This window comes from Manis javanica, chromosome 3 (genome assembly GCF_040802235.1).
Source record: "Manis javanica isolate MJ-LG chromosome 3, MJ_LKY, whole genome shotgun sequence".
Lineage (NCBI taxonomy): Eukaryota > Metazoa > Chordata > Mammalia > Pholidota > Manidae > Manis > Manis javanica.
Genome location: NC_133158.1, coordinates 1,743,644 through 1,763,246, shown reverse-complemented (window position 1 = coordinate 1,763,246; position 19,603 = coordinate 1,743,644). Strand labels below are relative to the sequence as shown.

The window sequence follows — 19,603 nt, the reverse complement described above, 5'->3', positions numbered from 1 at the left end:
GGTAGATCAATATAATTCTTTGGAAAATTATTTGATTTTTTTTGTCAGGAGATGTAAAAACATTCATCTTTGATTCTGAAACTTTATCCTAAAGAAGTCATTTAAAAGGAGAAATCAAATGCTCAATGCTGCATTAAGACAGCTTAGGACCAGGGAGAGGGACAAGCAGGCAGGGGTGATGTTGAAAATGAGCATTCCGTTTTAGGCATATTTTTAGACTCAGGCATTAAAACTATAATAAGAGTATTCCGAAAATGTGGAAAAAACACTTACGATCAAGCATAAAGTGAGCAAGCATGACCCTGTGATGCCCCCTGCTCCAGTTACATGGCTAGAAATGTGCGTGCTGAACCCAGCTCTGCAAAGGGAGCTGAGGTGCTGGGCTGGGAGTCACTCTGCTGTGCCGCCTGCTTCGCATGTGTGAGGGGGTCAGGGGACGGCCTGCTGTTCATGAGCCCGCCTCCCCCGACATGGGGCTGGGGCTGGAATCACAAGGAGTAGCAGAGCGGCGGCCGCAGGCCCCTCACCCGTGTCGCGCCCCGGTCTGTTTTCTCCTTGCCATCTCTTTTTGACGTGTCCTTCTTGCCACCTGACTTTCCTTGACTGGTGGGTTTCTTTTCCTGTGTCTCTTCTTCCTCAGGCAACCCGGGGTCGTGGGGCACATAAACTTCTTGCTGCAATACAGTTGGAAATAGTTAAACCTACAGAATGGCTCAGGTGCTCAGTAACTCCAGTCTAAGGAACACGGCTCCCCTCAGGGGAAGAGCGGCTCTATCATTCACAAGCCTGAGAGGAGACACATCACACGACCTAAAACGCTGTTCCAGGGGCAAGGACTCACTGCCATGTCCCTGAGGGCCGCATTGCCTGTACCCACAGTGCCATGCAGCACTGGCTTCCACCACCATTCAAGCCAACCTAACAAATACAACTCAGCAGAACACCTGGACTTTGGAAAACATCAGACTAGACATGAGATGCAGATACTAAAACAGTCACTTGGAATGGAGAAATACTCAGTTTCCACAAATTTAAACTTTTCTACTTTTCATGTAATGAGCAACCAGAGAATCCAGGGAATAAAATCTTCCAAGTAACAAATTATAGGCACTTTCCTCAAAAGACTCACTGATGACATAAAGCCAAATGCTCACCTGGGTGGTAGGGTCATAGTAAGTTCCAGCCAAGGGGTCATAATAGTAGCCGGTAGCAGAATCATATATGTAGCAGTCGGATGATGCTGGAGGGAATACACCAGAGCCAACTTTAGTCCCTGACCCATGACGCCCTTGCTGGGGACTCACCATGAACCGCCCAAGAATGAGGCTGGCCAACCCAAACAGGTACAGAACAGGGGGTGCACTCTGCATAAGCACCCATAGTCAACAGCATCTCTGCCAACTTTGTGATCACAAGATTCCCACTAATGCATAGCCAGGCCAAAAGGGACAACAGAAATAAAACAAAGGCCACTTACACTGCTGTCCTTGTCGATTTGTATCTGAAGACCAGTCTGAATTTCTGGCACCTCCCCTCCTATCTCGGAAATATTTTTTACCCTGTCACAGAAAGGCAAGTTAAGATTAAGGGATTTCTGACAGCTGTGCACCTTACCAGTCACCCAGCTGAGAGAATTCAAGATCACTCTCTCAGTCCCTTGAGGGCTGTCCCAGAGCACAACCACTGAAGCCTACCTGATAGTAGTGCATGTGGTCCGAATGATCCCCGGAGTCATTTCTGCACAGACAATACAACACGACATCACAAGCCTGAGAGCAAAAGCCACTTGAGGGGTGCCTCCCCCAATTCACTGAGAGGCTCTCTCTTTCCCGTTTTGCAGGGAAAGGAACCAACCCAGACAGCAAGCAGGCTTCCCGAGGGGAAGGTGGTGGGATGACTACAAGGCTGTCTGCTGGGGCCAACGGCGACCAGGTGGCAGGGGCGCTAGATGCCCCACCTCTGGGAGTCTGCCTCTCTGACGCAGCCACTCCTGGGCCAAGACCAGCAAAGGGGGGAGAGGAATTGGCTCCCCAGTGCCACAGGATACAAACATGGTCAGGGCAGTCAGTACAGCACTGTCTTGGGTCCCCAGGGCCGAGGATGTGTCAAAACTTTTTTGTACAAACAAAACTGCTTCATCATTTGGGACCCAAAGATACCAACAATCAAGAGGGAGAGGACTGACGTGCCTACTACTACTGTTTAAGGGGAAAAGACCTAGAGCCAGAACAAGGCAAGGTCAGAAACAGCAAACACACAAGCAACCCACACTGGGAAGGCGCCACATCTCACTCTCTGTCTCCCGAGCCAGGAATAGGAGTTCCTTCCAGAACCAGAGTGGGGACAGCACAAAGGAGCCCCACCCTGGGCCTTACCTCCGTTTCCCAGTGGCCAGGTTTACAGCCACCATCTTCCCATCAATGCTGAATGGTGGGTCAAGGTTCTGCAAGATCTTCACCACACGGAGAGCTTCCTAGGGAAGCAAAGACACACTCGAACCCAAAGAGGGAAAAGGCCATGTCCTCTGAAAGAGAACTGGCATGATTCTCCTTCTCAAAAGAAATCTTTCCTAAGCACTGTGCTCTGGCCATAGCTGCGAGAGCGACTGCACACTGGCACATGCAGGCAGCTCTGACAAAGGCTTGAGCAGAACAGTGGTCAAAGTAGGTATCAGTTTCTTGTATAAATTTCAGAAACTCCAACTCTCTTCTTTTACATTGCCAGTGTCATTGCATCAAACCCAGTTTACTAAGGCCCTTGTCATGATTTCCGAGCACGAAAGCTAATAAATACCAATGATTTTTCACTACTATCTTCATGTTATTTCCGTAGAAAAGGACCCCACAACAACTAAAATTTCAAGCCACACATCTTACTATGCTGATGGACAGTGACTGCAATGGGGGATGGAGGGGGACTCAATAATTAGAGTGAGTTTAATAATCACATTGGTTTTTTTTTGTGAAATCTTCATAAGAGTGTATATCAATGATACATTAATAAAAAAAAAATTCAAGCCACAACAATCCATTAAAGCAACACTGAGGAAAAAGAGGCAACGTCATGTTATCATCAACTATACCACCACCTGTGGCTAGGCAAAACAAGGTTAAGAAATTGGAAAATTTGCTAAAATCCTAACAGGTTCAGTACTCAGATTCTTCACAAGTGACTAAGTTCTCACTTTAGTATAACTGTAAATTGTTAAATGTCACAAAATGGGTCTGGAAAACCACTCAGAATTCTAATCTTGAAGGGCAGTCACTTCACCTGAATGAACACTGACCCCAAGGCGGGAACAAGTGGGTAGCACACGAGAAGATCCCGGTGACAGAGAACCTTCAGGCCCTGAGGCTCTCCAGCGGCCGTCCCTGGGTGACGGCAGGGCGGGGAACTCACCGCATGGGAGTCGAGGTCAATAAAGCCATAGGTGTGGCCCATGGGGCCAGTTCGGTTCTTGATGATGCGGACATTGGCCGTGGTCAAGTGGACGTAGGGCTCCAGCACCTCCACTATCGCCTCCGGTGGCGTGGAGCGGTAGATGCGCTTCAGCATGATCGCTGGACGGGCCAGGCACAAGGAGCAAGAGAGCCGGGAGAGTCACAGCGGGAGCCCCAGAGCCGGGCAGGTGACTGCGCTGTCCCTCCGCCCCAGCAAGGCAGTTCCACACCAAAACGCCCCTCAAACACTCCACACTTCTCTGCACTAACACGGAGGGGTGTAGAATGATGCCTTGCTGCACGCCCACAGCAGCTTGCTGCTTGGAAGGTGCAGAGCCCTTCCTCCGGACTGCAGAAAGCGGGGACCTCTCCCAATAGTCTGGGCGGTCCCCCTGGGCTATGGGGCCTACGGGGGGCACTGGCACTTACTTTTGCTCTCTCCGTCTTGGCGCGTCTCCCCAGACCAAGGCTCCTTCTCTCGGTCTCTTCGGTAGGCAAGTCCTTCCCTTCGAGGAGCCAGATACCTTTCCGCTTCTCTCTTCTGATGTCCCAAGCGTGGTTCTTGTCCTTCTTCCCACTTTTTGGGTTCAGGTTCCTTATCGGCTGGCCTTGGGGGAAGGGCGGGTTGCTTCTCTGATGGTGCGGGTATGGATGTTTTCTGAGGTTGAGGGTAGGTTATTAATTCTTGCTTAGCCTCTGTCCCTAGAGGAACAGAAACAGAAAGAGAATCTCCAGCATGTTTTATCCAAAAAACAACTCTGCTGTGATTCCTCCCCATCTGCCATCAAATACCCCTACAGGACCACTTTAGTCCCATAAAAAAGTTCTTTGACAGACTTTAAGTAAGGCTAATGAGATGCATGTGAAATAGTTCATAGAAGAAACTATCCAAGTATTTAAAAAATATAATGTAATTAGTTTTCTATCACTTCCAAACGTTTAAATATAAGAAATTCTATGGAACAGAACAGAGAGCCCTGATATAAACCCAAGCATATATGGTCAATTAATACATGATAAAGGAGCCATGGACATACAATGGGGAAATGACAGCCTCTTCAATAACTGGTGTTGGCAAAACTGAACAGCTACATGTAAAAGAATGAAACTGGATTACTACCTAACTCCACACACAAAAGTAAACTCAAAATGGATCAAACACCTGAATGTAAGTCATGAAACCATAAAATTCTTAGAAGAAAACATAGGCAAAAATCTCTTAAATATAACCAGGACCAACTTTTTCCTGGACACATTTCCTCGGGCAAGGGAAACAAAATAAAAAATGAACATGTGGGACTACATCAAACTAAAAAGCTTCTGTACAGCAAAGGACACCATCAGCAGAACAAAAAGGCATCCTACAGTATGGGAGAATATATTCGTAAATGACTCATCTGATAAGAGGTTAACATCCAAATTATATAAAGAGCTCATATGCCTCAACACTCAAAAAACAACCCAATTAAGAAATGGGCAGAGGACCTGAACAGACACTTCTCCAAAGAAGAAATACAAATGGCCAATAGGCACATGAAAAGATGCTCCCCATTGTTAATCATCAGGGAAATGCAAATTAAAACCACAATGAGATATCACCTCACACTAGTTAGGAGGTCAACATCCAAAAGACAAGGAACAATAAATGCTGATGAGGATGCAGAGAAAGGGGAACCCTCCTGCACTGTTTGTTGGTGGGAATGTAAATTGGTGCAACCACTCCGAAAATATGGAGATTCCTCAAAAAGCTAAAAATAGAAATACCATTCAACCCAGTAATTCCACTCCTAGGAATTTACCCAAGGAAAACAAAATCCCTGATTCAAGAAGATATATGCACCCCCATGTTTATCACTGCACTATTTTTGCAACAGCCAACATATGGAAGCAACCTAAGTGTGCATCAATAGACGAATGGATAAAGAAGATGTGGTACATATACACAATGGGATATTATTCAGCCGTAAGAAGAAAAGAAATCCTGCATGTGCAACATGGATGGACCTAGAGGGTATTATGCATAGTGAAATAAGCCAGGCAGAGAAAGAAAAATACCATATGATTTTATTTATTTGTGGAATATAAAACCAAAGCAAAACAGAAGGAACAAAAAAAACCAGCAGCAGACTCACAGTCACCGAGAAGTGACTAGTAGTCACCAAGGGTGAGGGGTTGGGGCGGGTGCAGCGGGGGAGAGGGAGGAGGATAAAGGGCACAATAATTCTCAATCAGTATATAAGTTGATCATGGGGACTGTTGAACCACTGTCATGTACATTTGAAACCAACATAAGATTGTACACTAATGATAATTTAATTAAATAAAAAGAAATTCTTGATAATAGGGGGAGTCTAGGAACCATAATGTTGTTCAAGTAATTGTACATTAATGATATCAAAATAAAAAAATTTAAAAATTAAAAAAAAAAAGGAATAAAGAAAAAAAAGAAATTTACTCCAACTCTAGAGAGATAAATTCTTAATCATCACTGTCCAGGAAAAATAGCATGTGAATCAGAGATCACAGTATGTTTTTTTTTTTTCACAGTAAGTTCTGATTCCTTTTCTTATACGTGGGAGGTTTATAACGGTTATCCTGTTTCTATTCAACATTACAATTAGGGTACCTTGGGGCATGGATATTTAAGCCATAAACAATGTTAAGAAGAGCTATATCCCAAAATAATTATGAAATCCATGAAAACACCTGGACTTGGAATTGAATGCAATCAATGAATATAACACTAGGTTTGTTTGCTTTTTCCTTTGAATGAATATGTAGGAGATAGAGTTGCATTATGTTTAGGGCATTTATGGCATTGCAGGATTGGCAGAAAAATAGGTAAATGTGCTGCAATCAATAAAAAGACTTGATTCTGGAGGTGGGAAGGAGGAGAAAGAAAAGAAAGAGAATAGAGGAAAGAGAGAGAGAGAGAGAGAGAGAGAGAGAGAGAGAGAGAGAGAGAGAGAAATCCTTCACAAGACCTTGGACCTGACTGTTATGACCAATGATGAGAACAGATTTGAGGACAAGATTACAAAGACATGGCCCTCGCTAGCAGTCTGGCAGACATACACCCCAAGTGGGTACATCTAGGAGCCGTACCCCTTCCAGTGTCATACTAAGACATCCGTCTCCAATCCTGTTAAGACCACAGGCCTCCGACCTGCGCACAGCTTGGAGCAAATAATTCTATATGTGCAAATAATTTATAACGGGCAAATGTCACTCAAAATGATTCATTTCAAATCTTTTTCTATAGGAGGATAATTTTTCCAATTAATTAGGGGCATATTTTTGCGATTAATTCATTCTTGGAGGGTTCACAGGAAGCCAAATGGCTCAGAACGAAGATAGTTTATGGCAGCAAGGCAGATATAACTTAGTAGCAGTGACAAAGCATCTAGTGAACACCTGCTCTGTTTCCAGGTTAAAGGAGAGCAGAATCTCTACCAGACATGAAAAGCCCAGCTGAGGAACTCTCTGCAGGAGCACTAGTTCTATCCTTGGAGCAAATGGGCCCCCAGCAGGCAACCTGGAGCCCTGCCCAGAGCAGTACTTCCGAGTCACGCCCTGGCTGTCCTGCCAGGACAATGCGAGAAACAGACACCTACCAGCACCCTCTGGGACTGTCGTTCCAGTCCAGACGCCGCTGACAGACCCTCAAGGCTGCTCGCCTACAGGCCCTCTGGAGAAACTTGCTTTCAAGTCAAGTGACTGAGAAGCTGATGAGTTTATTCCTTTACAAAAGTACCATCCTCAATCCCGAGTATTTTCTCTTGTTTATATTTTATTACTTTAACAAATGTTTTTTGTTGCAGATTGAAGATTCTGACATGTTTAGATAAGAGTGTAAGTAAGAAGCAGTATCAATAGCAAATGACCCCCAATAACTTCAAGGAAGTGGGGGCTCACATGAACTAATGCCAGGTAGACCCCTTTCAACCTAACGTCCTTAAATGGAATCTGAGTAACAATCCTGCTGCCCTCTGGTCAGCTGGCCACCTCAGTCTGGGGACCCTGCAACCACCTCTTTCCCTTGGTGGAACTGTGAGAGCCAGAATCGTCAGTAATAGATCACATGAAGGTAGGTCTCACATTGTACTTTTAAGAGCTTCCAGGCCAACTTGTATTTCAGGATGACTACTTTTTAAGCCAAGGGAGGCACAGGACTGGTTTTGCTCAGCGCACAAAGTAAAAAACACCTCTACTCACCCTCCCTTGGGCACTTGCAGAATGAACATGAAGACCAGTATCCACCAGTGCTGGCCTTACACTGCAAGAGAAAGGGAAAGAATTCAGTTTGGCCAAAACCATTTTTTAAAACCTTATATATTTCCAGCCAATTACACCCGCCAAAAATGAAAGAAGTAAGCCACATTCCAGGTCACCTTAAAGCCTAACCCATCTGGTACACCACACGCAGAGCTGGCCCAAAGAGCTGCTGAGCTGCCTTCTACCAGGCACGTACACTTGGGAGCAGCCCCAAATGCCTGTGCCCAGGACAAGGATTTCTAAAGGAGCACAGTTCACTAAGAAAACTGGGCTGCTCAATGGCTTACACGATACTGCCCCAAAGCTGCTCCCACTCATAGTCTGCACCCAAAATTTGGTCCTGAGCTGGTATGACAGCCCCACTAGGGCTTGGCTGGAACTAAGAATCAATTATCGACTCCTTTCTCAAACACTGATTTAAAAAGGGCATGAGAGGAGGAGGAATACATACAGGTAGTGCCTCTGGCAGCTATTTTGAGGACATTAAAAGGAAAATGAACATTCCCTAGCCCGGAATAGGGAAGAGACACTTTGCAGTGTGAATAGTTTTTCTTGTCTGAACCTGTAAACAAAACGGCAAGACGCAGGCCAGCCCCAGCGCCCGGCCTTCTGCTCCCGAGCTTCCAGGCTCTGAGGGCAAGGAGGGGACTGGCGGGACACGAAGGGCAGGGACCGCCTGGAGGGCACTGACTGGGAGGCTCTGCAGGCGAGCAAGGGAGCACCAGATGGAAGCAGGTGAGAGCAGTGGGGCTGCACGGCCCCTCACCCGCTGGCACCTGCTGGTCAGCAGCTATTACCTCCCCTCTGCGGATGACAGAACTGCGGCCTGCAGAGGCTAAGTAACTGAGGAAGGTCGGTAGAGCTGCCAGCCTCCGTGCACACAGCCTCAGCCACTGAGTGGCCAGGTGCCTCCCTGCAGCCTGTGGCACTTCCCTGGACTCTGCCGGCCTCAGCATGTGTCTTGCTTCAGCCAGTGGAGCGACAGGGAATGTGACCTGTGCGGGCCGGGCAGAAGCCTCAGGAGCTCTGCTTGCTGCCCGGGCCTCTGGTCCTTCCACTTGGGGCCTGCTCCTTGCACTGGGTCCCAGAGGTGTGGCAACGACCCAGAGCCTAACGCGTCCTGTGAGTGAGGACTGTTGTTCCCAGCCACTGGGAGACCTGGGGACTGCGTGTGTGTCGCTGCAGCAGAGCTGCATGTAGCAGAGTCAGATGTAAGTCAAATACTATACAACTCAGCTGTTTAAGGGTCCACCTCAGTGCCTTCCAGTACACGTGGAGTGCCACCACCCCACAGTCCACTTTAAGCGTTTCATCATCCAAGAAAGCAGCCCAGGGGAGCCGTTCCCCACTCTCCCCACAACCGCACAGACCTGGGCAACGTGTGGCCTTTTGGGTCTGGCATGGGGTCCATCCATGTGGAGGCACGTGTTAGCACTTCATTCCTTTTTATTACTTGAACAGCATCCCCTGGCATGGCTACCCCACATTTCCTCTGCTCATCAGGTGATCGGCATTTGTGTGGTTTCCACTTTTTTAGCCATTATGAGTATCACTGCTCTGAATATTTTTTAAAAAGTCAGTACATTCCACATTAAGCCAAAGGTCACATCCTCAGGGTTGGCATCTCTACTCTGAGAAAATAGCACAGAAGTTACAGAAGTAGCCCTAAGACAGCTAACAAGTGGCCTGCCACTTCAGGGCACAATGTGATGAAGCCATTCCATTCTTTCAAGCAGCAGCCTCCACAACAGCTGGATGATTCTGATACCAGAACATTTGTTTCCTGCCAGTTACCAGGAAGAAGTTCAAAATTTTCTTTTTAATGGAAGCTCCTTCGAGCTCTGATTATACAGGAAACAATGCATGCGCATTAGAGCTGATCTAGAAAGCAGAAGATGGCCCAAGACACAGGTAATCACTATTTCTTGATTTTGTTTTTAATTGAGGTACATGCAATGGAATGCACAAATCTTAGCGTGGAGCTCAGTGAATTCCAACACATGTGTTCACATGCATGTGACCATCACCCAGATCAAGATACCAAACACTCTCACTGTTTCCAGCCCCTTCACCTGTTTCATCCATCCCTATTAAAACGTTAAATGTCATCAAAATTGTAATGGCCTTCTTTGCAAAAATGGAAAAGCAGGTCTGGTCCTCAAATTAACAGGGAATCACAAGAGATGCTCAACAGCCAAAACAATTTTGAAAAGGAAAATCAAAATTGAAGAACTCACACTTCCCAATTTCAAAATTTACCACAGAGTTACACTCATCAAAATAGTGTGGAACTGGCATAAGGATAAAATATAAAATCAAAAGTCTACAGAAGTAAGTCTATGAACCCGTGGTCAACTGATTTCCAGTGAGGGTGCCAAGCCCATTCCACAAAGAATAGTTAATTCAATAAATGGTGCTGGGACAACTGGACAGCCACATGCCAAAGGATGAAGTTGGACCCTTACCTCACTGAGAACTAAAATTCACTCAAAATTAATCAAAGATCTACTATAAAAGCCAAAAGTATACAACTCTTAGGAGAAAACATGGGGGTAAATCTTGGATTTGGCAATGGTTTCATGACACCACAGGATGTCAACAGAAGAATAAAACACGAGATGGACTTTATCAGAATTAACTTTCGTGCATCAGAGGACACCATCCAGAAGTGAAAGACAACAAACAGAATGAAAGGAAGTATTTGCAAATCACAAATCTGATAAGGGATTAATATCTGGAATATATGAAGAACTCTTACAACATACAACAGAAACACACCCAATTAAAATGGACATAAACATTTCACCAAAGAAAATATACAAGTGGCAACAAGTACAAGGAAAGATGTTCAACACCATTCATTACCAGGGAAATGCAAATCAAAGCCATGAGATGCCACTGCACACCCAGGAGGATGGCTACTATCCAAAAAAAGGAAAATAACACATGTCAGCAAGCGTGTGGAGAAATGTGAACCCTTACACAACACACTGCCAGCAGGAATGTGAGACGGTGTGGCTGTCGTCTGTGGAGAAGAGGCTAGTGGTTCCTCAGAGAGTTAAAACACAGAAGTTCAATCCGAACCAACTACTCCACCCCTGGGTATATACCCGGAAAAACCAATAGCACGTGTTGAAGACTTGTACACGAGTGTGCACGGCAGTCTTGCTCACAACAGCCAGGAAGTGGGAACCACCTGCACGCCATCCCAGGTGGGGCAAACAAACTGCGGTGCCCCGTGCACCACTGCTCAGCCACAAGGAGCCCGCACACGCCGTGCCATGGTGACCCCTGAAAACACACTGAGGGAGAGAAGGCGGATGGGAGAGGTCACGTACCATATGACTCCACTTACACTGTTTCCTTTTGGGGTGATGAAAAAGCTCTAGAACTGGGTAGTGCTGATGACTATACAGCACTCTGCATGTACTTAATACAACTGAATTATATGCTTTAAAATGGTTAAAATGGTAAGTTTATTGTCATGTGTATTTTATCACAATTTAAAAAAATGTTTTCCTAAACTGCTATCCTCAGGTAGTATATCCATGATATACGAGGGCTTTGGTTAAAGACAACCACAGCTATCAAAATTGTATTTCACTGAGATTCATGTCAAGTTAATGCTTTTACTGAATTTTATCAAGTTCTATAATACTTTTAATGAATCATGGTTCAGCAACTTCATATATATTTCATAACTGTTTCCAAACATAAGCAATAGCAATGAAAGTGAGAAGCTACATTTTCATGCTCATTGGCAATCAACTGGACTTCTAGTAAGAGAGCTTAAATTCTTTAAATATACCATTCTAGAAGAACATGGAGTTTAACGAGGTCAAATGCCACAATACCTGAAGTTCTAGATCCTTGGAAATTCCCAAACATCCAAAAAATGTGTATCTCCCACAGAGCTGGCCTCTCTAAACCCACCTTTCCAAGCACCCCCAGGAAGGGGACCAAGGGAGTGGCCGTGGGACCGTCACTCCTTCCATTTATCCCTAGCAGAAGGCATGACATGTCCTTGGGAAGCGTCTCCGACTGCAGGCCCAGAGCCCTCGAGGCTGCAGGAAGGAACTGGGCGCAGGGATTATGGATGACCGTGCCTGGCCTCCAGCTCATCTGACTGGACACCAAGAAGAGCTTGGCCTTGAAGTGCAGCTTCCAGGCTGCACCCCAGAGACACGGAGCAGCTGCGGTGCTGGGTCCTCCACTGCTAAGGAAAGGGATTCATGGCGCTTACTTACCCGTTTGCAGTACCAAAAATCCGGACTTGGTACATACTCGAGGGTAACCTCCTTGTCGTGGATCATCAGAGTTCCCTGTGTAGACAAGGACAGATGCCATCACCATCAACCCCAGAGAACTGGAGGGACAGGAAGGCACACAGCTCTTCCAGTCCCGTTGCTGAAACATCTGACAGAGGAGCTTACTCCCTGGCAAAAGGAAATGACTGTCTGAGCCACAGACGGGGGCAGTGCGGCAGAGCAAGCTTAAGCTTTGGGTCAGGGCACGGGCACAGGGGAACCAGCCTTCGGCCTTGGCTCCTGGGAGCTGGGGCACTGTCCTCAGTGAGGCCCAGCCTACGCCTCCAGGCCTCAAGTCAGGCACTCGCGGAGTCCCAGCACGTCCCCCACCTGGCTGGGGAGCTGGCACACACACAGGGGGCCAACTCTTCCTTCTGCAGCAGAGACACCCTGTCAACTATCTTCTTGTCCACGGCTGATTCAGATCTCCTTGGAGAGGCGACAGGGCTTACAACTGGTTCCTGAAAACCTTCTTTGGAATGCTGGCTGTGTGGCAAAAGCACCAGGAGAAAGAGGCCCAACACTGATGACAGGAAGGAGGAAGGTGAAGGGGTCAGGCAGGTTACAACCTTTGGGCAGGAAACTGAATGGCTGCTGGCACAGTGACAGGACAACCATCTTGGAGTCCTGGAGGGAGTGGCAGAGGCTCTAGGCAGCAACCACTGGCCAATAAGCCCTCTGGGAAAGTCTGGCATGGGATCAGGTGGGGAAGGGGCCCAGCGAACCTGCAGCCACAGAGCTTCTTCACCTCTGCATTTTGGACAAGTCACAAATTCTATTTCACATGAAGAAAACATAAGTTTTCTTGCATTAATACTAGCCAGCAGCCATGTGTTAGAACAGAAGATAAACTCCCTGCCTGCCGACAAAGAATGCCCTTCCGCCCCTGCACTTGCACGTGAAATACCCCAGCTGTGACTCTGGGGCCGGCAGCACACTGCATGCGCTCTCTGCTCCCAGGGGTCTCAGCCAGGGTGCTGTAGTACAAGGCAGCGCTTTGCAGTTGGAACTCAGTTTCTTGCTTGAATGCATGCATCTGTCAAATAATGCTTCACCTCTCTGCTTTTCATACCAAGAATCAAGAGAAATACATAGAGTAAAATTGTCTTGTCAAAACCAAAGGAAAACTGCCCGCCTACGTAGGTCTTAGAATCTCTGAGAATTGTTTCCCAGCTTATTCTAAAGGCTAGAGAACAATGATAAAAATTTGCTGACATTTATGAGACACTTACTCAGAGCCAGAAACTGGTAAGTATGTTGTCTTATTTGATGCTCCAAGTGATCTCATGAAGTAACATGACTTCTTTACAGATGTGGAAAGTGCTTGGCGAGCAAGGTCACCCAGCTGGGGAGGGGCAAAGCCAGCACACACCAGGGCCTCCTGCTGCGGTCGCCCGCTCCCACTCAACATCAGGGAGAGGCGACCTGCCCACAGGAGTCCATCCAGGGGAGGGGACAGCTCTGCCCGCAGAGGGGTCAGGGGAATGCATGCCACATTGCTGGAGGATGGTCGATGGCACCTTTCCTGACAGAGGCAGTAAATGACATCATTTAAGAATATGGGCTTGGCCGGCTTCCCTAAATTTAACTCCTGCCTCCAACTCACGGCCTTTGGGCAGGGTGCTTACCTTCTCCACACTTCAGTCTCCTCATCTGTAGAGTAGGGACCACAGACTACACTTGACAGGTGGCTGATAATTAAGTAGGTGAATACATGTAAAGACCCGAGTGTGGAATGGAGTGAGGACTCAATCAATGTGCCTTGAGCCCTGAGAGCTAGGAAAGGACCGGCACCAGCAGGCGAGGCGCGGCAGGGTCAGATGGCCACTTGCTCCGTCTCGCCTGCTTGTCAGGCAGTAGTATTTCCCAATCATGCCCATCATTAGGCTGAAAGACTGAAAGACTAGGCTGCCAAAGGGAATGGCCACTGCATCCAAGAGCTTGCATTCTTACGCTTTTACTGAAGCACAGTGGATACACAGTGTTGGTTTCAGGGGCACAGCAGTGGCCTGATGGTATCATACGCTCCTAAACACTCACAGAACCTGCGTCTTTAGGAACACTTAGTAGTAGCTCTAACCACTGGGCTAAATCTTGGCGTCCAGACTGAATCCACTGATTGTGGGCCTCAGTACCAGGCGCAGCACTTGCTACAGAAAAGGAGCTTAATGAGCACTGGTGGAACGACCAGAAGGCTGACTGGCTGGAGTGCCCAGCACACAGTGGCTCTGGAGGGAGGACCTGCTGTCACGTGCACGTGTGTGCACCCAATCCATAGGACGTGGGCTGCCATGTGCACGCCCACAGTGCCGTTGCAGCAAGGCACTGCTGTGCACTGTGGCCAAACTGCAAACCCTGATCTCGCCACTTGGTGGCATCAAACAATTCGGGAATCATCAGGCAAGGAGCACTATGTATTTCCCAGGTTGCAGCTATGCCGTTCTAGGGGCTGCGGATGCCTGCGGATGCAGAGGGCAGAGAAGGCCTCCTGCCAGGAGTATTACTGGGCACATCAATTTTCAGATTTCCTTTGCCTCGCATTAAAGGCAACAATCTCTTATTCCTAGTCCCCTACAGCAAGACAGCCCTTTCTTTTCAACCTGCACGTGGCTTGACAGAAGGCCGCCAGAGACCACTGGTAACAATATGCCATGATCTTACCATTATTGTTGAAGAACAGCCAACTGTTCTAACAAGAAGAAACCGACACAGAGAAAACCTGATTGAGAACAATCTGGTTTATCTATGATTTGATTCCCTGGCTGCTGTCACACACAGGCTGCCCAGGCACAACACACACCACACCCCCACCCAGCCAGACCCTTTCTCAGGTTTCAGAGTGCAGGTCTGCCAGGGTCTGCTAGGGAGGCCCCCGTGGGGAGGTGGACTATGACTGGGCAGGATGACTTCATCACTCTTTGGTTGTCCATGTTGTCTATTACCGACCATCTGCACACACTGGAATTTTTATTCACCACTTGAACTCACTGGCTTATCATTAAGCTACCAAAGCAAAGGAGCCATGAAGCCCTGAGTCTGATTGACCAGGTGGCTCCTGAAGAGGTACCATGTGTCTGCAGTAAAGCCACTGACGCCTCCCTTCTCAGCACTGTTAGCTTAGGCCTAGATTAGATTAAACCTGCCCCAAAGCGCTCCCTGGACAAAGTCACATACAGTGTTCCTAAGTGTATCTCACGGGGTCTTCATGGGAAGCTGCCTGAAGCTAGAGGCACGGTGTCCTGAACAGCGAGCACTCCTTCTTCCCTGCCCAGATACCTGGAGCTGCACACTCTGGGGCTGTAGGTGCTGAACTCAGGACCCACATTCCCACGTCTCCTTCCGGTTGCTGCTTTCAGAGACTGTGTCAGTCCACTTTGTGACTGAAAAGGGCTTATCAGAGGGCTGTGGCTCTGCCACGTGACCCAGCTGGCTCAGAAGCACGCCCCAGGGTTTCTCAAGGTACTGGGGAGACACAGAGGAAACAAGAGGAAGGGATGTGTCTGGCTAGCAGCTCTGCGTCTCTGTTCACGATCTCCAACAAACGGTCTCAGTTGTACTCTGTACTGACAGCGCGGCTGCTGCGTGATGGAACAGATCAGCCCACTGAAGCGCAGACAGACAGACAGGGTGGTAGTGAAAGGCAGGGAAAGTATGTGAGCCTTGTGAATACAGCCCACACCGAAAAATTAGTAATCCCTCTTTGTAAATTCGGGCTTCTTCCAAACACATGATGGGAGAACCACGTTGCTGAGGGCTGAGAGAACTGGTACTGTTTATCAGATATGGTAATCTTTTTTCACAAAGCAGTTATAGTTTACCAAGGTAATGTTTGCAATCGGGATCCCCCTCAGTCCACAAGCAGGGCATGTATGAGACCCATTTCCGTAGCGGGAAGTGTGGCCAAGGCACATGGAGCAGCCTAAAACTGTAGCTCAAAGTCTCAAAGTTAGGTTTTCTTCTCACTATATTGCTTTTCTGTTTCTAAACTTTCAGGGAGTCAGCCAGCCTGCAATTCTTGCCACAGCAAACAGGTGGCCTCTGATGAAAAGATGCATAAAGTACAGTCTAAATAAATCCACAGGCCACAGGCCCACCGGAGTCTGTGCAAAGACTGCGGGGAAGACCCTGTTTTTCTTCAGCGGCCCAGCCCCCCAGAGCGGCCGCTCATGCTGACAGCTCTGACAATACTGCAGGCGCTGTGCCGGAGCAAGGAGGCCTGCTAGGAAGCAGCTGCTACCAGGACTCTCAACCACCACCACAAGCAAAGGGACCCACAGAAACAGCAAGCAGAGGAACCAAGTAATGGTTCAAAACAGATGCACAGCATTCCTCGTAGCATAAGAGGGTCATTTTTACAGAAATCTGCAGTCAGGCTCATTCTCTCGGGCACAAGGATATGTTAAGAGTTCAAATAATTTGTTCCCAAAGGCCAACACCAATAGGAGACGGAGGAGCGGAGGAGCGGAGCGAGGAGGGAAATCCGCAGGCGAGCGCCCAGGAGCTCCGTCCACTGACGGGCGGGCCCTTCGTCCAGCAGATCTGAGCCACCCTCCTAATGGGATCTCTGCCTCCACTGAGGGCCCATTTTGAGGCCGAGGGGCAAGGAGACTGGCTTCTCAGCTGATATTTCTCTTGAGCTGTCTTTTCTTGTCCAGATGAAGGCACAACAAAAATACTTTCTAAAATGCTCCTTAGCAACATTTGTCACTGGCTGACCAGTTTCACCTGCCACTTCCCAAGAGGACAAAGCGGCGTCATGCTAGAACCACCTCTGTGCTCAGAGGCAGGCAGCTGGCCTGTGTTCTGCTGAGCCCCACCCACCAGGCTCAGTTGGCCAAAGACAGCGTCTCCAGATGAACTCGGCCCCAACACGCCAGACCAGGCCCTGACGTGCAGCAACTTATTTTAAAGGCGTCTGGTGCTGAGAATGTATCCCACCCTCCCCACCACCACTCCTTGACAGTCGTTTGTGTATTTTAAAGTCAGACGGCAGCTCCTCTAGAAAATCCCTCTTGTCATGAGAGAAAAGCAGTGATTCCAGTCTTGGAGATAATTTTGTTAACTTAGGTCCTATAAGACTTAGGAAGAACAGACTTGTCTACAAGGGGATCTACACGACTCTCCCACTCCAATCATTGGAACTGAAAACAAAGAGGTAAAAGACAAACAAACAAATGAGTAAGCAAGTAAGTAAACAATGAGAACAGCCAGAAGTCTCCTCTGCGGGGTGAGAGGAGGCTCCACCACAGACCGAGGCGGCCCCAGCACGCTCCTGCGGTGCAAACCCCCTCTGCTGAGAAGGACTTACACGCTCAAGCTCCCAGCACTTAGGATAACTGAACTGTGACCACTAAAATGCAAATATTTTAAAACTTTCAGTTTGTTATAATTTTTTATGTTTTAGAGTAATGTTTCATCCAATGTTTATAAGGCTGCCTACTTGAGATTTCCCTGGTTAATCGGTAATTTATTTCCAAAGATCTGACCTAATTTTTAGTGGAAGTAGATCATGCAACATCTCTTGCTGATAATCCTTAGATTCCCCCTCAGAGTCCGGGTTTCCATAACTTCCATTTTACATTTTTCTCCTTTCTCAGTTGTTTCCAGTCACATCACAATGAAGCCTATTCATAAAGTTTAAAGTAGATATAGAAACAGAATACAGTTCGATCTTCCCCAACGATTTTCTCGGTTAACCCTAAAGCAGTTGTGAGTGCAGGGCAAGGGCCTCTGGTCCTGGGAGAAGAGAGGTTCCTGACTACTGAATCAGGGCCATTTCCCCCACAGTTGAGTGGCACCTCTGAGCTGCTCTTTCATATTCTGAGATGACTAGTATTATAGCTGCCCTTGCACTTTTCTTCCGGAGAAAGTGGATTCCACATGCCATGTATAAGCATGCTTCACTGTCGAGGTCTCTGCTCTTATTCTGCTTTGTTTACTGAATATGGTAACCAAACCCTTTCATCTCACTTCTTTATTTACAGAGCTGATGGTGGGAGGGAGCAGGAACAGCCAGGACAGCAGGCGAGGCCCACAGTCCTACACACTGCCAAGGCCACGCTGCTGAGCCCACCACAAAGGCCATGTTCCCCAGAGGACTGGCAGCTATTTCTCCGCTCTCACACTGAAAAGAGATCCCTTCGTGTGGCTCTTCATCTCGCACCACCAGTGTGGCAGCCTCAGCTCGTATGCAGGCTGCCTGCTCAGCGTCTCTGTCTTCCCTGTCCTTGCCCAGACATTTCAGAGAACCTGCTAACACACTTGCTGCAGAAACTGTGCCCTGGAAAGATGAGTAAAACACAGAGCTGCCAGGCTTCTGAACACACACTGTTCAACCCCCATGTCAGGGCGGTAACCACCCACCATTCTTTTGTTCTTCAGCAAAAACCTACAGCCCCCAAGCCATTTTGATGGAAGCTACAAGATGAAGAACAGAAGCTTCGAGTCAGAAAAGGCCCACTGGGGCAGAAGGCTACATCCCTGATGCTTTGAGGTCCACTCATCCTCACACAAATAATAGAATTACAAAACTAACAAAAACAAGGGGTGGCTTTTCGCATTTTAGACATGCTCAAGTTAAATTAGTCCGTCCTGAGAAGCAACATTTGCCAAGTATGTTAGAGCTGCCACTGTAGCAGATGATGTATTCAGAGTGAGGGGTGCCTCTGAACACAGCAGAGATCTCTGCTAACCCAGGAGTTTGGGAGAAGACAAGGCCCAGGGGTCTCGAACCATGCTCAAGCTGGAGTTGCTGCCAGGTGCTACAAACAATAAGAGCACCACCCACAGCCAGCCATCAGGAACCCTGTGTGCCTTGGGATCTGACACAGATTTAAACCTTCGATGCCTTTGGATACACTCAGACCTAAGATACACCATCCCATGTGGTAAGAGGCATCCCCTGTATTTGTTTGAAGGCTATCAAAATAACCAAGCGGTCGTATAATTGAAAACTTCCCCTCTTTACAAGAAAGACTGAGAAAAAATACACTAAAAGGGGAATAGCCCTAAGCGGTGTTAGGAAGCATCTTAGGTTTCTGTCAGGGCAGCCTGCATGCCTAGATCTTCTAGGGCAGCTAGACTCTGTGTTCTGCTCTGTTGAAAGCTGCTGTGTCCAGGCAGTGCAAACTGATCAGAGGCTCAGCTTTTACTTTACAACACTCCAACACAGAGCTGGCTCCTCTCCAAAAGATTCCAATTCAGTGTACTCAGATTGTTTTTGCTTGTAGGAAGACTTGTGAACTTTTATAGATTAAAAAAAATGCCATTCCTCTTCCCTGCACCTCCTCATTCCCCAAAATCATTAGCCAGAACAGGGTATGTATTCTTTATTCAACAACAAACACTTTCTTACAGCTGACTAGGCATGGGGGGCTCAGCAGGGCACAGAACCCAGCATGCTCCTGTGCCAGCTACATTTTCAAGCACGAGGGCAACGAGCAGGCACACTTGTAAGCAAGTAAGACTTGCCTATCTGCATCTGAGTTTCATCAGGAGAAGTAGGAGAGCGTTTTTTCATTGTGCCAGAAGGAGAGCGACAAGAGAGTAGGAAGTTTGTGCTGAGCGGTGGGGCAGCGTGCC

The 19,603-nt window shown here is 47.6% G+C and overlaps 1 protein-coding gene across 4 annotated transcripts in view; it reads right to left on the bottom strand.

Moving 5' to 3' along the window:
- Positions 1–19,603, bottom strand: part of RBM6 (RNA binding motif protein 6) — a 73,272-nt gene that overhangs the window by 7,635 nt on the left and 46,034 nt on the right. For all 4 annotated transcript variants that reach the window (XR_012128870.1, XM_036994229.2, XM_073230602.1 and 1 more), the window contains 9 exons: positions 11,963–12,037; positions 7,656–7,716; positions 3,870–4,142; positions 3,400–3,560; positions 2,376–2,473; positions 1,695–1,737; positions 1,478–1,559; positions 1,155–1,240; positions 528–674 (listed from right to left, as the gene is read on the bottom strand). Coding sequence is in view for 3 of the 4 variants with exons in the window: in XM_036994229.2 (XP_036850124.1) it covers positions 528–674; positions 1,155–1,240; positions 1,478–1,559; positions 1,695–1,737; positions 2,376–2,473; positions 3,400–3,560; positions 3,870–4,142; positions 7,656–7,716; positions 11,963–12,037 (1,026 nt within the window). In the remaining variant the exon portion in view is untranslated. The remainder of the gene's footprint in view (positions 1–527; positions 675–1,154; positions 1,241–1,477; positions 1,560–1,694; positions 1,738–2,375; positions 2,474–3,399; positions 3,561–3,869; positions 4,143–7,655; positions 7,717–11,962; positions 12,038–19,603) is intronic.